Source organism: Vigna unguiculata, chromosome 4 (assembly GCF_004118075.2).
Source record: "Vigna unguiculata cultivar IT97K-499-35 chromosome 4, ASM411807v1, whole genome shotgun sequence".
Lineage (NCBI taxonomy): Eukaryota > Viridiplantae > Streptophyta > Magnoliopsida > Fabales > Fabaceae > Vigna > Vigna unguiculata.
This window is the reverse complement of record NC_040282.1, coordinates 5,188,975-5,210,220: the sequence shown is the minus strand read 5'-3', so window position 1 is coordinate 5,210,220 and position 21,246 is coordinate 5,188,975. Positions and strand designations below refer to the sequence as shown.

General features: G+C 31.1%; 2 protein-coding genes across 3 annotated transcripts; one reads left to right on the top strand and one right to left on the bottom strand.

Moving 5' to 3' along the window:
- The first annotated feature begins 9,377 nt into the window (after positions 1-9,377).
- On the top strand, positions 9,378-15,691 carry LOC114182310 (KH domain-containing protein HEN4). 2 transcript variants are annotated; one of them, XM_028069158.1, is made up of 8 exons: positions 9,378-9,510; positions 9,941-10,584; positions 10,794-11,225; positions 11,620-11,877; positions 11,976-12,242; positions 12,360-12,424; positions 14,011-14,078; positions 14,256-15,691. In XM_028069158.1, the coding sequence occupies exons 2-7, from the start codon at positions 10,009-10,011 to the stop codon at positions 14,057-14,059; spliced, it is 1,647 nt and encodes a 548-aa protein (XP_027924959.1). In that variant the 5' UTR covers positions 9,378-9,510; positions 9,941-10,008; the 3' UTR covers positions 14,060-14,078; positions 14,256-15,691. The 2 variants fall into 2 exon arrangements, with proteins under 2 accessions (XP_027924959.1, XP_027924960.1); XM_028069159.1 differs by lacking the exon at positions 9,378-9,510 and adding an exon at positions 9,539-9,772.
- A 4,303-nt stretch (positions 15,692-19,994) lies between these two features.
- Positions 19,995-20,431, bottom strand: LOC114182559. The gene has a single exon (XM_028069447.1). The coding sequence runs from the start codon at positions 20,270-20,272 to the stop codon at positions 20,111-20,113; it is 162 nt and encodes a 53-aa protein (XP_027925248.1). The 5' UTR covers positions 20,273-20,431; the 3' UTR covers positions 19,995-20,110.
- Positions 20,432-21,246: the final 815 nt, after the last annotated feature.

Here is a 21,246-nt window from a genome sequence, read left to right as displayed (position 1 = left end):
AAATATGTACATATATTTATCACGGATAAACTTGTATATAATAATAGGTAAACTGACATATTGTTATATAATAAAAAAAAAGAGAAAAAGAGAAAAAAAAAATTACCACAATTCTTTGTTCCATGCTCCACGTAATTGAATTAGATAAAAGGACCATAGATGCCATTTGAGATTTAATGCAATTATAGGCTAGAAAAGAGAAAAAAAAATGGGGAGCTTAATCCATAAGAAACAAAACTAACGAGAGAATTTGAAAGAAGAAAAAATTGAATAGTGTTTTCTAACCAAATGAACTAAACGTAATGATTATGCATGTAATATAAATAGGGGTGGTGAATGTGAAAGAAAAACGAAGACAGTAAGATCAAAAAAAGGGAGAAGAGGAGTTTGTGAGTGTGAATTGGCAGTGAAGAAAAAAAAAAGCTAAAACGTTCACAAGGTTTTGGGATATATCTTTCATAATAACTAAGGTAAGGGGAGGAGACATCTATCATTTTATTTACTTTGATTATCTATTCATAATTACCTTTATCTCTATAAGTGAGGTGTCCCTAACCTCATTCTAATTTATATTTAATTCTCGTTCCTATTTATTTATTTATTTTTATTTCCAATTGTGCACTGATCCTATTTACTCAATTTATATTTACTATCATTTACTTATTTATATTTATCTTCAGTTACGTACTGGTCCTTTTAATTTATTTATATTTATTTTAATTATTCATTATTTATTTATATAATTATTTGGTTTAATATTGAAATAAACTTTATGATAAATAAATATTTGATTATTGTATTTGGAGGTATGACCTTGGGGATTTAAACGAGTTAGTATTACTTAAGATGAGATGTTCTTGAGTTACTTTGTTGGCCATGAGCTCATTTATCCTGACTAGTCACTACAAAATTAATCAATATCTTTATAAAGTATAATAAAATCCAATTTTATGGATTTGGGAGAATTTCATTTCATTTTATCTTATTATGATATGCTGTATTTTTTATGTGATATTTGTCTCACTTCCCTATTTTATGATTGTGTGTGAAAAACAAAATTTTATAACTTTATCATAGATGGTTGCTCCCAACATGTATGATCCCTTCTTTGCTGACACTGTGGCTGTTTTCATGGGGAATGCATGACAAACCAATGTAGTGAATAATTTTGTAACATTTCAGGGAACGAGAAACTCTACCATTATTTTTCTCTCTGCTCCAAATGCGGCAATTGTCATCGAAGGACAAATCGAAATTACCTTCTATTTACTCCAATAGTCCAAGTGAACCATATCCATAACGTTTTCCCTCCACCTGTTTAAAGGCCAGTATATGAAGGGAAAACTGTAAATAAATAACACTTATTCCTCTTCTAATATAGGAAATATAAGATGTATTAAACGGTGTGGATATAAGATGCATACAATATTGTATATATATATATATATATATATATATATAAGAATATTTTAATTATGTGATATGTTATTGTAAAATTATGTTTCAAATTTTTTTTAGTATAATATATAAAATAATATAAATAAATAAATAACAGTTAAGTATAATTAAACATCATTGTCTGATTTTGACTCTAAATTTTGTAAGTATATTATAGAAAATAATAATAATAATAATAAATAAACAAATAGAAATTTTGTTGTCGTCACATGAAGAAGTAATGTGCATTTGCATACATGGAAAACACACTACAAAAAATTCTTTAATTACTGACAAAATTTTATCGAAAAAAATAAATTCATTGGTGAAACATTTATTGACAAATTTTATCGATAAAAATAAATTTGTCAATAAAATACATTAGTAATTGAATTTCTTAAAATTTGTCAATAAAATAAAATTTTGGTTATTGACCAAAAGATTTGTCGAAATTGGATACCAAACTTCCCACCCAATTTGACGAAATATATTTATAAATTAACTATATATTTTTATAAAAAAAGAATAGAGGGAGTAGAAGAAGAAGGAGAGGAGGAGAAAAATTGAAAACCAATTTAAGTAGCACAATGAAGAAAAAGAGAATACTTCATTACCAGAGAAGTGGTGTTGGCACGAGAGTTGCATAAGTTGATATTAGAGGTGTAGTGCTACTATAGGAGATCAAAGAGTACTTGAGGTGTGAGGTTGTTGTTGGAGGTTCAGAGTTAACCAAAGGTAAAAGTTGCAGGGTGCTTGATGACATGTAATGTCTTCTAAATAACATAAATGTGATTTTCCTTCTTAGAGTTGGTTGCCTAATTTGGTTTATCATAGCTTCCATAACACCAAAAACAAAAAATTAAATCAATAAAAGTTACTCATTCTCCACATCATCAAATATCAGATTCAACCACAAACAACATATAAGAAATAATTTCTTTAATGCAAAAACGAAAAATAATCAAAATCAAACTGTGTAAAAAAGTAAAAATTAAAACTTTTAAATCATCATACCTTTTAAAAATATCAAACCTTTTAAAAATATATTTGTCCTTCTACCTAGAAACATCGTCTTGGATATTCAAGACTCTTCGATCTTCTCCTTAAAACCTTCTAGGAACTTTGGAAGAAGAAATTAAATAACAAAAAAAAAAACTTTGACATGTTAAACAAATTCAACCGCAAACAACATAAAAAAACAAACTTTGCATGCAGAAAACGATAAAAATCAAATCTTTAAAAAATATAAAGATAAAACCTTTTAAAAATATCATTTTTTTAATGACATAATCTTAAGTCTTCAAGAACTTTTGATATTGTCTTCAACAACTCCTTGAAAAAAGAAAGGTATAGATACATATTTGGTATCCAAACTTTTTCGGAAAGTTTAATTTGGTACCCGAATTTTAAGAATGTTCAATTTGGTACCCCAATTTTCTAAAGAGATTCAATTTGATCCTCTCCGTTAAGTTGGAATTAACACCGTGTCCATACAGGACACTGTCAAGCCATGAAATTTTTATTTTTATTTTTATTTTTTTTTCAAAAAATTTTAAAACTGCCACATGTCAGTTTATCATCGTGCCATGTGGCAGCTTACAATCATGACACATGGCAGTGTAATAGCTGTTTTCAATTTAGTACCCCAATTTAAATTTTTTATTCAATTTAGTACCCCAATTTTTTAAAATCATCCAATTTCGTCATCTTCCATTTGAGACCAAATTAGTAAATCATACCAAATTGAACTTTTCGAAAAAATTTGGATATCAAATGTGTATTTATACCAAAAAGAAACTAAAAAAGAAGAAAATAAAAATAAAAAACGTTAACAATTTAAACAAAAATATAACATAAAAATAAGAAAAACACTATACATGATCATGTTATAAAATAAAATTGGAAAAACAAATCAAAGAAGGAAAATACAAAAATACAAAGTGTTTATCGATTATTTGCTTTATGAAACCTGAAAATCATACGAATGATTGAAGAAAAACAATGTAACATCTTGACCGGATATTACAGATTTAAATAATAAAATAAAGAAATAAATAATAAAACTTCATTTATTATAACTTATGTTCCCCAAACGCAGGAAAATTAAAATCTTATAGTAGTAATAAATAGTCTCAAAACCTCTATTATAACTCAAACATAAAATCCATAATAAAAATCAAGTTTAATAATATAAAATACTACGACTGTTCCAAAACATAATAAAAACTCTGATAAAAATCTTCTCTCAATACTAGCCTCTATCTGTCTCTAGGCCTCACCAGATCCACCTGCAATATCATCTGCTCTCGTGTACCGCGTACACGATCATCGCCAAACAAAAGCAGATAGGGTGCGCTAACATAATAAACACACACACACACACACACACACACACACACACACATATATATATATATATATATATATATATATATATATATATATATATATATATATATATATATATATATATATATATATATATATTCATGTACACATAACAAATCGCATCAAAAGAAACCCCTCCTTTAATCCCACATGGCCACCACCATGTTCGATATTAAATTCACATTAAAGGAATTCCATCCTTTGGTCTCACATGGCCACAACCATGGTTTGATATCTAGTCGCATCAAAAGAACCTCATCCTTTCCTTCCACATGACCACAACCATGTTAACCGCGTTCTACATCCTCTAGTGAATACCTCAAGATATCTTGCTACCACACTTATCGGCCACAACCGATAGAGCACGTGCAGGAAACCATGCTACGGATCACACACCGTAACGCCAGGTGGAGTTCCCAAATACGAACATAGTTCGTAACGTCCCAAGACTACCAAACTCGTCAGCTATTTACTAAGGAGGACAATCTATCTGGACCCATCCGTACTGGCCACAACCAGCACACTCACACCGGCAACATTTGCCAACCCGAGCCACAACTCAAGAGTTCCTTGTGTTCATCCGCTATCCCGAGCCACAACTCAAGTAACGTCATTCCGAGCCACAACTCAGAGAATGCCACGTGCTTAACCCCTATCCCGAGCCACAACTAAAGGGATATGTTTCGAGCCACAACTCAAGGATTACCAGCAAGCCCACCTTTGAGATATCTTAGAAGCCTTATAGACCACGCATCACAATTCAAACACCAACCAATCTGATACAACATTGTCAATTGCCTTGAGACATACCATTGTACTTTTCTTTGCTTAGGCTAAAAGCCTTCGTCCAAACATCCAAACCCATCTCGCTTAAGTTACGCTCACTAGCCTGAGCGAGCTCATAGTACAACAGCCCATGAAGTCTCACTTGAGCGAGTTCCTTCTCGCTTGGGCGAGACCATCCTTCGCCCTAAACTGATGTGCTTCGCCTAGGCGACGAGTTTAAACAGAACCCATCAATCATCAAATTCTCACTTAAGCGAGGGTCTCTCGCCTGAGCGAGACTAGCTTTCGCCCAAGACGAACCTTCACGCCTGAGCGAGATGCTCAAGCAAAGGCTCCAAACACTCTTGAGTTCTCGCTTAGGCGAGGCATACTCGCCTAAGTGAGATGGATTATCACCCAAGGCCAAAACTCCACGCCCGAGCTAAACGCTCGAATAGACACAAACACAACTTCCTGCTAACCTCGCCTAGGCGAGCTTGGCTCGCTTGAGCGAGAATTGTAGACTTTTGCACTGTGATGCAAACAAACACCAGCAACACATGAACAAATCACATCCCAAAACCAAACCACGCAATTGGAAGTAGTGCACAAAGCTTATGGACATAATTTAGACCCAATATGGTACCCAAATACAAGTTGAACCAGAAATAACACTAACCTGGTATTTCCGATGATGATCCTTCTTCTTGGCCCAGAAAAATTGATATTCTCTCAATACTTAAAATGGTAGCACTGCATATTTTTTAAATAATAATAAATCAAACAACACATAATTGGCCTAAGCGAGATGGATTATCACCCAAGGCCAAAACTCCACGCCCGAGCTAGACGCTTGAATCAACCCAGACCATCCACACCATCAAGTACTCTCAACCACTTGAGCTAGTACTTTTTCACATCACGTCAATCATTAATTAATGTCATAAAGGCTCCCACTACTCGTATTTATTAATTAATTATTTAATTAATTTCCTCGGGTCTTACCGTGTACATGTTGAGAGAAAGAGGAAAAAAATGTGCATCACTTGAGAGAAAGAGAAAATACATGAATGTGATAATGTCTATCATGCATCGTAGACGTCAAAGAAACTTGTGCGGGAAAGGAAAAATTACCTAAAAACCAAGCTTCACATTATACACTACTAAAAAAATCCATATTTCCTGTCAATTTTGTTTTGAAAGTTTTTTTTTGTAGGAAATACTTATAAATTTTGTTATAAAAAAAATTGCAGAAAATTGTTGCCAATTTTTTTGCAAAATATTTTGTATAAAACACTTTTTGCAACAAATTTTGTAGGAAATACTTGCGAATTTTATAATTTTGTAGGAAATAATTATCCACGAAGTAATTACCTGCCAATTAAAATTCTTAGAAAAAATAGCAGGAAAAAGTCTTTTCTTGCAAAAATTTCTAACAAATTTGCAAGAAAATTTTCATGTAATATGAGAATTTTTAGTAGTTCACAAAACAAAAACATAAAAGGGTACAACTAGGAGGCGAAATTACAAGGGAAATAATAAAAAGTTCAAGTCATGACAAAATAAAAAACACTATGAATAACAATGAAGATGCATCTTACATAGAAGGGCAACATAGTAATATTATAGTTTGGATACCCAAATGCCAAAAAAAAACATTTAAATAGAGAGGTGTCAATAACCAGAAATGGGCAAGGTTGAGATTTCTATAGTGGTAAACTTTTTAGTATTATAGTAGATTATGGTAGATATAAGTATCTTGAATAATTTTAGAAACTAGTGAAACAATTCATTTTAAAAGGTTGAAAATAGATAGAGATTTAATAAGAGTTGTATTAATATAAAAATATTAATGTCTTTTATCACCATTTTCTAATTTTTTTTGTCATAATTAAAATCACGATGAGACGGTGAACCAAAAATGAAAACTATAAAAAAATAAAGTTTAGAGTTGTCACCATAGTTATTCTGAGAACTATAGAAAACTATAGTTATAAGAATAAGGTCTACGAAAACAAATTTTGAGCCTAGGCCAGTTACGCGTAGGGGAGATGTTACCACCCTAGTGCTTAGTACCTTTATTTAACATATACAAATGAATGTAGTTTTTTTTAATGTTTATTTTCTCCAAAAATAATAAAAAGAAAATACTCAAAAGAAAAAAAATATTTTATTTTTGCCTGATAAAGATTATTTTTTGCTCTTACTTATCTTCATTCACACGGGAGAATAAGAATCAGATAGTTCTTTATGAAGAAACTATTTGAGAAATGATTTAATTTTATTTGGTGAAAATGATTAATCTCACTCGCGATCGGTCGAATAAACATCAAAAGATAAACAAAAAAAAAGATTAATTATCTTTTCCCTACAAAAAATAGTATATACAAAACAATACCAAATATTATTTATTAGATAATAGGTGAATAGTTTAAATTAAGATATGAGAACTAGAAAGAAAGAAAAAATGAAAACTAATATTTTAAAACCTACCTGTCATAATTATTATGAACCTTATCACGTCAAGCATTAATGGTATAGGTCTTGGTGTATTGAGAAGAAAAAGAAAAAAAAACCTATAATGGAACTTTTTTAAGAACCCACATTGTTAGCAACCTTCCTCTCCCGGACGCGTTAAAGTGGAAAACATGGATGATGAAATAGTATTATCAATTATGATTGGAAAAAGAGAGAAGTATCTAGAATGTCCCTCATCCCCTCTAGCTTAAAGTGTTTATATAGATAATACTATTATTTTGTTCAACGAAATCCCAATTTTTGTTAATTTTATCAATTTAGTTATTTTCGCTGGCGTCGTCTAAATAGTTAATGTACAATGTACAACGTGGTCCATTACTGTGACGTGGCACTCCACCTCCTTCATCTCTTCATCACACGCTCACCTTCACACATCATCTTTCTCACCTCCATCATCGAATCATTCATCATCTCCTCCATTATCTTCTTCCTTTCCACCCTCCATGTAGACTTTCTCTCTCTCTCTCTCTCTCTCTCTCTTATTTTTTTTCTCAATCACACAACCACTTCCATCCTTTCAAACACCTTCCACACAACCATTCATCATCTCCTCCATTTTTTCTCCACTTTTGATCAATGTACCAAGAACACTCTAATGTGAAATTGTGTGATTTAAAGATGAAAAGAGAAGCATAGACACACCTAAAACCCTAAGGGTGTGTTCTTTTGAAGGAGTGGATTTAAGAGGGAGTGAGTTGATGAATTTGAGTGAATTTGTGTGGATTTGAGTAGATGAATTTTAGTTGTTTTTTTTAAGAGATTTGAAGATAAAGTGAGTGGATTTGAGAGTGAAGTGTGTGAAAGTTGGTGAGTGAATAGATTTATATGATAGATAAAATTAATATATTATTATATTTATTATTTATTATTATCATTATTATTATTTATTATAATAATAAATTATTATTATCGGTATTTATTTAATAATTATTATATATTATTAATTAGATAATATAATTATTATTTATTTATTATAGAACAATAATTATATGTATAAAAGTTAAACTTAAATCCACAAATCCTCCAAATCTCCACTCTTTGCAGAGATTATTATCTTCCAAATTCACACCTCCATATCATGTCAAATCTTTCAAAAAGAACAATGTTAATCCCACAAATCTTCTTAAAAAATTCATCCATGCGCACACATCGTATCAAGCGAACAGGTCGTAAACGATGGGCACACTTTTAGAGGGGGCACACCTTCCATTTACACTAGGGACACACCTTCCACTTCCTCTTCCAATCACTTACAATCAGGGGCACATCTTCCACTTCCTCTTTCGATCACTTACAATCAAGGGCACACCTTCCACTCCCAATCATTGTGATTGAATAGAATGTTGAGATTGTGTGTGATTTAGAGAACCACAATTTAGTGTTAATGTTGCTTACTCCCAAGGAGATTTTGTGCATTTCTTGTGCTTTTGTGCATTCCTCCATTTTCCTAATTTCTTCTTTTCTGACTTAAATGTATAATTCCATAATTGTTAAAGCTCGGACGAAAAACAAAATTAAAATCTTTGTATGAAAAATGTGGAGGTGAATGGGATTTCGATGATGAAGGTGATAATGGGTCATGTTGTACACTGTACCATTAGCTATTTAGACAATGTTAACGAAAAAGACTAAATTGAACAAAATTAACACTAGAATCTGATTAAGAAAAACTAAAAATACATTATAAAAACTCAACAAAAACAATGACCAAAATTGTATTTAAGTATAATAATAATAAATATTATTATAATAATCTAGAAAGGTTACCGTTCTTTTTATGTACATTTTGTTTCTTGTAAAATTTAGTCTTTAAATAATTATCTTTTAAATTAAAATATTCATTTTATTAATTTTATTTAAATTTAACTGTTTTTAATTTATTATTTAAATTAATTATCTATAATAAAAATTGTCTAAAATAAATAAAAATACCTATAATAAAATTATAAAAAAATCATATTTAATTTTATAATTTTAACAATAATAATCATTTTATTTTATTATCATAAAAAATAACATGTATACATGTATTTTTAATAATAATAATAAAATAAATGAATAGCTGTGTATTCGTTAGTTATATATTTTTTATTCACCTTAAAGTTAAATTTTTATGAAAATTAAGAATTGTGAACATAGTGATAGTTCCGTGTGTTCGCTAATAATGAAAATAAGAGGACATTTTCTGAAAAATATAAACAACAAAATACATTAGTAAAAATATGACTTTTTTAAAACATTAATGGAAAAACTAAATTAATAGATGATATGAGTTAAATGACGATTAACCCAACCCTAACGCAATTGAAATTAAGGATAGATTCCTTGTCTCCTCAAGCGACGACTTTTCTGCTGCGTTCATCCCAATTCCAATTCCACCTTGTAAGCATCGCATCACTTCTTCTCTTCCCAGATCTCACAATCTTTTCCTTTTTTTTTTAATCTTATTCGATAAAACTTTTCTCTTTTATTTTTCAATTGTATTTTTATTCCCAATTCCAATTACCCTTTGGTTTGGGTATTTACTTTAAGTAATAATAATAATGGGTGATTCTTGCTGAAAGTTCAATCAAGTCGATATTTTAGCCTGATTTCTATATGTAGTTCATACTCATACGATGGATCTGAATTTTCTGTTGCATATGTGAGTTTATGTTAGCATACCCTGCAAAAGTAGTTGGTCATTTTCTCAATTCAATCATCAAAATAGATTCTTTGACCATCCTATTAAATGTATTACCTGTGTTTTATTCTATTGAATATTTCAATATTTTAGATTGTAGTTTGAAATCTGGGTTTGTGACCTTTGCAGAATATCTAGCCCCTTCTGAAAGCTGTTTGTCTGTTTGATTTGGAAGTTGGTATAGATAATTTGCTGTAATGGGTGGCCAAAGGAGTGGTTATGGTAAGCGTCCCCACTCTCAATCTGACTATGATAATGGGCCGAATAAAAGGAGGAATCACGGTGAGGATAGAGAGCAGTTTGTGATTGATTCGGAAGATACAGTTTTTCGATATGTATGCCCGGGTAGAAAGATTGGCAGTGTTATTGGTAGAGGAGGTGAGATTGTTAAGCAACTTAGGATGGAGACCAAGGCCAAGATTAGGATTGGGGAGACTGTGCCGGGTTGTGAAGAGCGAGTTGTTACTATTTATAGCCCCAGTGATGAGACTAATTCTTTTGAGGGTGGTGGGAATTACGTGTCTCCGGCTCAGGATGCTCTGTTTAAGGTGCATGACAGAGTAGTTGCTGAGGACTTGCATGGTGATCAGGATGATGATGGAGGTCACCAAGTGACTGCTAAGCTGCTGGTGCCATCTGATCAGATAGGTTGTGTTATTGGGAAAGGGGGGCAGATAGTTCAGAACATTCGTAGTGAGACTGGGGCCCAGATTCGGATACTCAAGGATGACCATTTACCTTTGTGCGCCTTGAGCTCTGATGAGCTTGTGCAGGTGAACTGGATGAGAATTTTTTAGCATTAAATTCAATGGTTTTGTTTTTTCAGTTTATTTATTTATTAATGCAATTGATGATTAGGGTGTTAAATGAATTGCTATTTGACTGACTTGTTTTTGTTTATATTGTTTAGATACTGTTGGAATCTGGTTGAAAACTAATATTTGTTTATAATTTATTTTCTATTGGCTTTTTGAAACTCAAGATTACTGGGGATGCCACTGTTGTGAAAAGGGCTCTGCATCAAATAGCATCTCGACTTCATGATAACCCTTCACGATCTCAGCATCTTCTTACTTCTGCTGTTCCTGGTATATATCCTGCTGGTAGTTCACTCATTGGTCCAACTCCAGGAGCTCCAATTGTGGGGATAGCTCCCCTTGTTGGTGCTTATGGGGGATATAAAGGTGACACTGGTGACTGGCCATCGCGTTCCATGTACTCAGCTCCAAGGGATGAGGGGTCTTCAAAGGAGTTTTCAGTTCGATTGGTTTGCCCAACCGGAAACATTGGAGGTGTTATAGGAAAAGGTGGTATGATAATAAATCAAATTAGACAGGATTCTGGGGCAACAATCAAAGTTGATAGTTCACCAACAGAAGGAGAGGAATGCTTGATCACCATTTTGACAAAAGAGGTAAAATTTTGGTCACCTAATGGGTCTTTATTTCCATCTCTCGTGTTTACAATCCGAGTTTATAAAACTCCCATGATTTGTATTTTGTGGTATATGGTGATATTTTCTAAATTGTGCTACTGCGAATGGCATGTCTGAAAAAAATGTTGCGTGAAATAATACAAAACGCTTTTTTCCAAAGTCATCAAACTTGTTGTTTTTACTTTAACGCATTGAAAAGCCCAATTTTCCCATTACAACTGAAACCCTAATATGCTTAGTAACCATTTCAATTATTGAGGAGACATGATCTCCCAGTGGCCTACATTTTTCACTTGCGCTACGAATGTACTTTTCGTGGTATGATTTTTTTCTTCTGTGCATTTTGTGATGTTTATAACTTGTGCTAACGCAGTTCTTTGAAGAGACTTTCTCCCCAACAATAGAAGCAGCTGTGCGATTGCAACCTCGATGCAGTGAGAAGGTTGAAAGAGATTCAGGAATTATCTCTTTCACAACCCGTCTTCTTGTATCAACCTCACGAATTGGTTGCCTTATTGGTAAAGGGGGATCTATCATAACTGAGATGAGGAGACTCACAAAAGCAAATATTCGCATTATCTCGAAGGAGAATCTTCCTAAGATTGCATCTGAAGATGATGAAATGGTGCAGGTAAGGGTACTTTCATTCTTTGGTCTAGTAATGTTGTCTCTGATAGAGTCCTAACATTCTGTTCTACTACATTGGCTCCCCAAACCCATCCTGATTAGATTTCAGGAGATCTTGATGTTGCCAAGGAGGCTCTGGTGCATGTACTTACACGGTTGAGAGCAAATATTTTTGATAGGGAGGGTGCTCTCTCTGCATTCCTTCCAGTTATGCCATATCTGCCTGTTTCAGCAGATGGATCTGATGGCCTAAACTATGATGGTAGAGATGGTAAAAGACATGGGCGTGGACATTCTTATTCAAGTGGGTATGGTGGCTCAAGTGATTTAACAGGTGGTGACATTTATGGAAGCTATGGCGGTTCACAGGTACTTCTCTCCAGTTGGACTTGAGTTTAGGATCATATTTAAATGGTCATGAGTTCTTTAAGTTTAAAGATGTGTTTTCTTATTCCATGTTCGTAATGTTGTTTCATACATCTGTAGCTTGGAAGTAGCAGTGCTTATGGGGCTTATGGAAGTTATTCTTTGGGACGGTCTGGTACTGCTGGGTAATCAATCTTCCTGATGTCTAATGTCTTGCTCAAGTTTTTTTATCTCTTACTTTTCCCAGTAATTATCATCTTAGATGAATATATAGGTTATCAGTTTTGAAAGTGAACCTAACATAAGGTAACTGCACAGTTGAATATTTGATTTGAGCTCAAATATATTTTAACTAAGGACTGAAAGGTTGGATTTGGATTATACATACACTTTTTGAAACTTGTATCATGGAAGCTTCTAATATCATTTCACTTGTGTAGATTTGATTTATGGATGTTTATTGGCGCATTTATTTTTATAGGAAATTACGTATTAAATTTTATCCCCTATTGTGTTCTGGTGTTTGCTTCCACAACTGTACTTTATTGTTTGATACTTTGGATTTTGTTTCCGCAAAATTCCCAGTGTTCTAGCCTACTACATACACTGATGTCTAGTCCATTGTTATCAGTGAGCGTTATAAAATGGTCGTTATGGTAGTGTCATAATGGTATGGCTTGTCGATTTTTCCAGAAGTTGCTATCCACCATCCGTTATTTTGAAGGATGTGGTGTCTTATGCCATGGCACCCTGCCATGGATGTGATGTGGTTCTTGGTGCCTATGGTAGAATATTGGTTTTTTCCTTTGTTTTTTGTTTTTCAAAAGCATCATTTTGGGTTTGACCCATTTTTAAATAACCCCAATCCTGGACATGGGAGAGAATGAGCCCTCTTTTATGAATGAGAACCTTCTTCACAGAGTGAGAATAGAGCTGTGAAAGAAATAGAGAATGACCCTTCTTTGTGATCAAGTCTCCTTTGAGTCATATATGGCAATGGCTTCAGCAGCCTGAATTACAATGGCGACATAAGCTCTAAGGACCTAAACCTTGAAACCAAGTTTTGTTTCTGTTTTTTCATGTTCCTTCTAATTTTTGTTTTTCTCTCCTTTACTCCCCTTCTCTTTTAGACGTTCTTCATGTAGTTGCTGCTCTCATTTTATTGTTCTCGTTTTTTTTTTCTTTCAAAATTTCAGAACCAATTGTGTTTGTTATTCGTATGTTTGCTCATAGAATATTGTTACCAATTATTTTCCACTTACAGGATAATGTCAAACACTGAAAACTAAAGCAATGCATCCTCAAATTGCCTAATGGAATATTAGTATTTTTATGAGTTGTGTTCAAGAATTGTGATGATAATCATAAGAGTTTTATAAATGTTCTGAAATTAGTTTGTCATTATATAAAATTTGTCCACTATGACTTTGCGTAGTAGGCTGCCAATATGTGATATTTATAGGGCAGATATTTGGCTGATTGCAATAGGCCGTTATCTTCTATTGATAACATGCATTATTATCCAACCCTTGAAGGGTTAATATTATGAGTGGATTTGTAGTCTTCTAAACTGATATTTTTAACTTGAATATCCTCCTGCAAAACATGCTTTGAAATATTTTCTAAAATGCCCCTTAACAGAATAAGTTACCTTACATTCTCAGTTTCTTTATTCTTTCCTTTCCATGTTGTGAAAAAGGCCACTCTTACTGATAATTTGTTATGACTGTTACTGAATTCATCAATTCTAACACTCAGTACCTGTTTCCAGGATGTCAACTCAGAGTGGTGTTTCTCGGAGGAGAAATCATGCTTACTGAACTTAATGAGTCTCTGCAGGTAGAATGCAATTTTCATTACTGGTATACTTTTACCTGGAAACTTCCTATGATTTAGAACTGTCAACTTCCTATAATTTAGTAAATAAGAGATTGATATCTTAACCTGACCAGTGCCCATTTAGAATTCTGATGATATTGTTTTCCCTTTGTTCCCTTTCCTTTACCACCCAAACAGCGAGTTCTGTGAAGCCCGCAGCCTGCCTACTGCCTAAACCAGAAGACCTGATGAACCAGGGTTTGACAAACTTATGGCCCACCCTGACGCTACTACTTAGAGGACCAAACTTATGTGGAGACTATTGAAATTGGCCATGTCCATTTTACCTTAATTCCCAAGCTTGATAACTTGTTCTCCCAAGAACCTATAAAGTTGGCTTGCCTTTCTGTTATTATTGTGGTTTATTTTTATCTTTAAAACTGAGACACCATGTAGCTTTCATCATCCAACAGTTGTATACTATTTACTGTTTTTGGGTTTTATTATCTCATATTTTTACTGTCACATCAAATTTGGTGGAGTTTTGGCGTCATGATTTGCAGGTGCCTCTATTTGCCTATATCAGTGTGAACAGGTAAAGGCATGTTGTCTTCAATGATTCTGAAAGTTCATACAAATGGGTGTTGTGAGTACCTTACATGACTACACTTTTCTGTTTAATGGTATGAAAGCTGTACTTACATCTTATTATATTGTTACCTCAACTACTGAAGCTCATAGTCAAAAATAAGTTGTTTGTGGTAAGATCATTAGAAGACATTGTATGGTATATGGTGATTCAGAAATAGAGGATCTGTTTGATGAATTCTGTTTTGAGGATAAATTGGGAAAGCTTGAAGGCACTTCAACATCAACAACATTGGTAGTGATGGTGGTTGTGACTGTGGTAGTTCAAAGTGAAAATAGAAAATTGATTAGAACGAGTTAAAGGAAACAAACAACTAAAACGTGTTTTCATTTTTCTGCACTAAGTCAGATTGAGAAAAAAAGTTCTTCAAAATTATGGAACCGATTTGTTTAGTTTTTTAAAATATAAAAACTCTTTTAGAAAGCAGTATTCAAACTTATTATCACTTTTGGCACTTTTTTTTTGGATATTTATCAATATAACACATGTTTGGATATTTATCAGTGCTGTACATTTTTTTTAGCCTAATTAGCATTCAACTGCACTGAACCACTTTTATTTTATTTATTTCACTTTTAAATTATATTGGATTACCACTACTCACAAAAGTTGGCATAAGAAAAGAAGATATTTTGTCAGGCCATTAGGTCACCTGCAGAGTGAGAGTCTTCTGAAATCTTGGTGATCCGATGGCTGGTGCAAAGGTGTGCCTTGGGTTACTCTTACAACTCTTTTCATAAGTACTTGTTTAAATTTTGTGAACAATGGCCTAGAGAGAGATGCAGTGATCTGAATTTCTTTTGGAGTTTTGGTGTATTTCACTTTTCCTGGTATTTGGATTTAGATAACATTGTTCTTCAGTACTCTGATGATACCTGGAGAGTGGATAAATTAGATTTTGGTTGCTAAGTGGTAGTTTGTATGTAACAACTTGTATTGTTCAATGGTTTGTAATTTTATATGAAATGCACTTTGGTTTGTTATATGCAACTCATTTCGTAGGTCCAATCAGGAATAGGTTTTTGTTGGCTCCCATCTAATTGATGCAAAAGCATCATGGCCATATTTGCATATATGATTTGTTCTTATTATTGTCTTATTTCTTTGACTTTGAACGTGCTACGAAAGTTGACTGTTCATGTAAATAAATGACTTGTGAGGCTCCATTTGGAATTAACAGGGTTTTATTCGGGGAAGTGTTCTAGTATACTTGCTTCATTAGTGAATCAAGAACAAAATGTATTCCATCCTTTGGTTCCACACTTTTGGGTGGAATTAAGGTATAGTATTTATTCAATTTATCTTCTAATTTATTTTTAGAATTATCTTGACTTAGAATAGAATGCATTCCGATGTGATGTAAATCCAAATACCATGTACCCATTCAACGATTTGGATAATCGTGTTATTGGTGTGCTTCTCTTGAAAAAAAAATTACTGGCTTTATTGAAGATTTATTTTGGTTGGAATATTCGGTTAATCAATTTTATTGAATATTTTTCAACTTGGATTCCAATCATATAAGAACACATAACCTGAGTTTTGACAATTGGGGTTAGAGATTCTCTGTTTGTGAAAAATAGATCCACCTGACACAATGCACATCGATCAGTTCTCAACTTAGTGAATAGTATTTCTTAACGTAGATGCTGTTCATTGAACATAATCTGTTTGATCTCTATCAATACCGTGTCACATAGCTTATAGATAATTATCTGTTAAATATACGACTAGATGGTAAATCTTTAACAGGGATGACATGAGAAGCTACACAAAACTAGAGTGGTGGGATCGGAATACATCTAATAAAGTTTTCATATTCCTTGGTTTGTTCACCATGCAATGTCACGTCCAACAATAAGAATCCTCCAGAAAACGCATTTTTTTCTTCTGATTTCCCCTTGAGTAAAGGACAACAGTGGAACTGTTATAGAGCTTCCCCTTCTGCAGACATGCTAGCATCATTAATGCAATGTCATGCAGCATTAACATTTTCTTTATATTCTCATCAGATCATTTCTCTGCATAAAAGCTCCATTCAAGCCCATTTTTTTGGCTTCTTCACCTCTACCAGTTAGTTAATCATTAACCCCTTATAAGAGTCCATGCTTGTTAGTTTCTTTTGTGAATGTAAAAGCTCTTTTTTCCTCATTCTAGCAGGGAATGTTGTCTTCCACATTTAGGAAAAAACTGTTCTTGCAATTATGGCAGTTCTAGGCTGGCTGCATTTGATTGGTTATACTGAATAACTTGATTTTGTATTTGTACCTTGTTTTATGTAGGAATCATAGATTTCTCAGCCTATCTGAATGATCACTAGCTTCAAATGATTTGTCTAATGTCTTGCATGTGGGAATGAGGTCATGTAATGCATGACTTGCCGGCAAACTTCTTTTGGCATTCTGAGTCAACCTTCTAAAATTTGGTTGCAGTCACAATTTTCTTTCAATCTTTTCATATTGTGATAAATTATAGGAAAGTACCCCTGATATGCAAGATTTTGATCACAATATGTCTACACATTTTGATGTTTTGGCTGAAGTCACAATTTTATTTTGATCTTTGATAAGGTGCTAACCTTTGATGTGAAGATTTTACCTTTGATATGATGGTAAAATCTTCACTGCAAGGTACCTTTGATGTTTTTGGACCACAAGTCCAAAAATCTTTGATGTTGTGGTTCAAGTCATACTCAAGTTTCAAATTGTTTTTCAAACCTTGACAAACTAGTTGTATTGGATACATTTCTACATAAAAAATGATTTCTTTTTTAAATAATTGAAATTAGTTTATTTTTACCATTTTTTAATGCTCACTTTATTTTTTTTCTTAATTTATCTTTATAAAAGTCTTTATTGAGAATATCATGTTATATTCAAATATTCATTTTGCTTTCAAACACTAAGGCCTTCTTCTCTCATGCTGGACTCTCTTGATGATACATATAATCATGCACATTATTGGACATAATCAATGATGGTGAGATGTAAAAATGCTAGGTTAAAAAATTATATATATATATATATATATATATATATATATATATATATATATATATATATATATATATATATATATAAGCTAGGGTTTCATTTGGGGTTGATTTTCACCTTGGTTGCTTTGATTTAACTTAATTGATTTTGCAGGTATCAAGATTGGTGTTCATTGCCTTAAAGTTTAATATCTTATTGTTGCTTCATATCTTAAAATTGAGCTTAGTGTAATATTTTGCAAGCATCCCACCAAAGTAATTATTTATTGTGCCTTTGATTTTCTTTTTTGTTATATTTGTAGTTTTTTGTTTTTGCTAGCCCTTTGAAGAATAATTATTGTTGTATTTTTCACTAGGCATATCGTGACTGATTAATATTCATAGAGAATATTAGCCAATTAAATTTTAAAAAAGAAGTATGAACCTTTCTTCAATAATTGAATGTTCAGAGTCGTTATGTAAGTGACAATATCATAAGGAAATTAATAAGTAAAAAAATAAATAAATTAATCTTTGATCTAGTAAGTTAGAAAGAGTCGTGGCAAATTTTGTACATTTTAAATTTGAGAAACAATAATATTATGACAATGAACCAGATCATTATTATTCACTAGTTAGTAATTACCAAGTAATGTTTACGGTCTCCGTTTGGCTAGTTTAAGGTTATTTGTACAAGTATAAATAATACCACTAAATATTGCACTAATTGAAATAAATACTTTTATAAAAATAATGTTACATTGTTGATCTTAAACTAGCTATTTTAAATGATAAAAGAAGAATTGATTAATCTAACACCATATTATAAGTAAATTAATATTTCATTAGAAGGTCAACATTTTGAATCTTTTTCATAGGACCAAAACTACCGTCATTTTGAAGCATTAATTTGATAAAAATTTATGAATCAAAATAAATATAAGCTAAACTTAAATAGTTAAATAAAATTAAGTAAACTATTAATTAGAACTTGAGTTTTGATACTTTAGGATTATAATGAATTTTAAAAAAATCTTAAAAATGATAAAATATAGTGGAACTAAAAAAAAAAGAAACTTGAAGATCTCATATACGATTATCTTCATTGCAAGAATTATTATATAAAACGAAATCTTAATTTGTATTTTTGTGAATTCCATTGTCTATCGTAACTTTTAAGATAACTAATATTTTATTTAATTATTGTTGTTTGTTAGATAAAAAAAAAACTTTTTCTTCTTATTTTTATAATCTAAAATTTTATTTAAATCTTATATAATATTAGTTTATTAAAATAAATACCTCTTATATATAACAAATGTGCTGAGAAAAAAAAATATAACAACCATGTATTAAATTTATGTCCACCTATATAATTCCAAATAACAAAATTATCCTAATAATTTTTTTAATGAGAAAACTAATTTGACTTGGTATTAGTAGCATTATTAGAATGGAAGCATGCTTAAGAAGCATCACTTTCCAGTTATGACCAAACATTCATTTAATGTTTACTATTTCGAACATGGCTGTCCACAGTGACGATCAATGCTATCAAATGGAAAAATGTTTAAACTATCTTTTATTTATTCATAAACCATTAAAAATTATTATTTTCTATTTTTAATTTCTTTACTGTCAGGTCCCAACATTTTTTTATTAATTTTCTCTCTTTTTTTGTAATTTCTCTGGTAATGATTAAAATTAACCGAGTAACCTTGTCATAATACTATATGTACGGTAATTATTTTGAATAAAGTAAACTCTAAATAATCTACGCGATGTTGTTAATTATAAATAGTTATATTTAATAAATTTGTTCACTTTCATCATAGTCAATTTAAAACTTATACCATTGATCTTTTTACATTGGTTGAGTGCTTAATTTTTGTATGACACGAATAATAATTAACCTACAAAAGTAAAATTAAAAGCAATGCTATATTTTCTGAATTATAATGGCTTCTAGAAGTGTTTAACCAGCTGCAAAACTCATAATTTCTAGGAAAAGGCTACATATTTTAAAATATATAAATATTTGCGGCCAATACAAAGAAATACATCAGAAAATACATTATTTTTCCTTCATCCCTTCATAGACTGGGATTTAATTTGGTACGCAGAAAAAAGAACTAGAAAAATATTTTCAAATCAAAGTTTAGTTCCATATTAACAACGGATAGAAGTACTAAGGTTTCATATGACATTTTTTTCATTTGAAATTAAAATTTTATTGATAATCACATAATATTTTTGCTATAGATCTTCATTATACCAAGCTAGATTATCAAAATAGAAGTTTAATTGAAATTAACAATAGAAAAGCAACATTTAAGATACCCTATATATCGATATCATTTTATTTATAATTAGAGAACAATTAAAACAACACTTAATATTCCATGTTTGATCTGAAAGAGAAGAAAAGAAGACTTAGAAAGATATGAGACCTTCTCCTACAAGCAAACCCAACATGAGGACAATTAGGCCAAGTGTGATGCATTGACTTGGTGATATGAAGGTTTGTGAGTAAGCAAATAGGGTTAGGGTTGCACCAATTATTCCAATCAAAACACCCATCATATTCTTCTTCATTCTTTTTTCTTTTTTCTTCTTTCTTCTTTCTTCTTTCTTCACTTTGATCTTCCTCCTTTTGATGATGAAGATCTGAACTTGAAGATACCCTTCTCAAAAAGCTTCAATTTTTAGGGTTCTTGGTGTTTTGCTAGCTTAACTACCACCAATCTAGGGATTTATACTTCTTTCTTGTAAGTCAACTCTTAAATGGTAGTTAGTAAATAAACTATAATTAATCCATTCATCATTGATCCATTGGGAAATATAATATGGCCACTACAAATTCAAATTGTATTAAATAATTTCTAAACGTATTATTATTTTTTACTTACCGGTTTGAAATATTTATTGATTTTTTTATGATTATTCTATTTCAAAGATTTGACTTATTATTTCAAAGTTTTTTACTACAAGTGTTTGATTAAATTGTTTAACAAATATTAGTTATGGATCAAATTAATACATATTTAACATTAACAATATGATAATAAACAATACATTTTTTTTTCTTACGTTTTTCATTAATGTTTTTTTCATACAAATATATTAGTTATACATCATACATATATACAGTAACGGAACTTAGTTTGGACACAGTGGGGCATGCCCCCCATTTTTTTCTTATATTTATATAATTATATATATTTTTTTAAAATTTAATATTTTAATATATATTATTCATTTATATTTATAGATAAAGAATAGTTTTTTTTTCACATTTATTTTTCAATTTTATCTTTTAAATAAAGAAATTATTTTATTAATATTATTTTTAAGTGATTATTTATTTAATTTAATATTATTTATTTGATTATTTTCAAATTTAAGCATTATTAATGAAAATTAATTATAATAAAATAAAAATTATTTTATATTTAATTTTATAATTATAATGATAACAATAATTATAATTTTATTATTTTTTATTATTATAAAAAAAGTAAATACAATGTTTTTATTAGTTTATATAAAAATTTTGGAATTACTCTTTT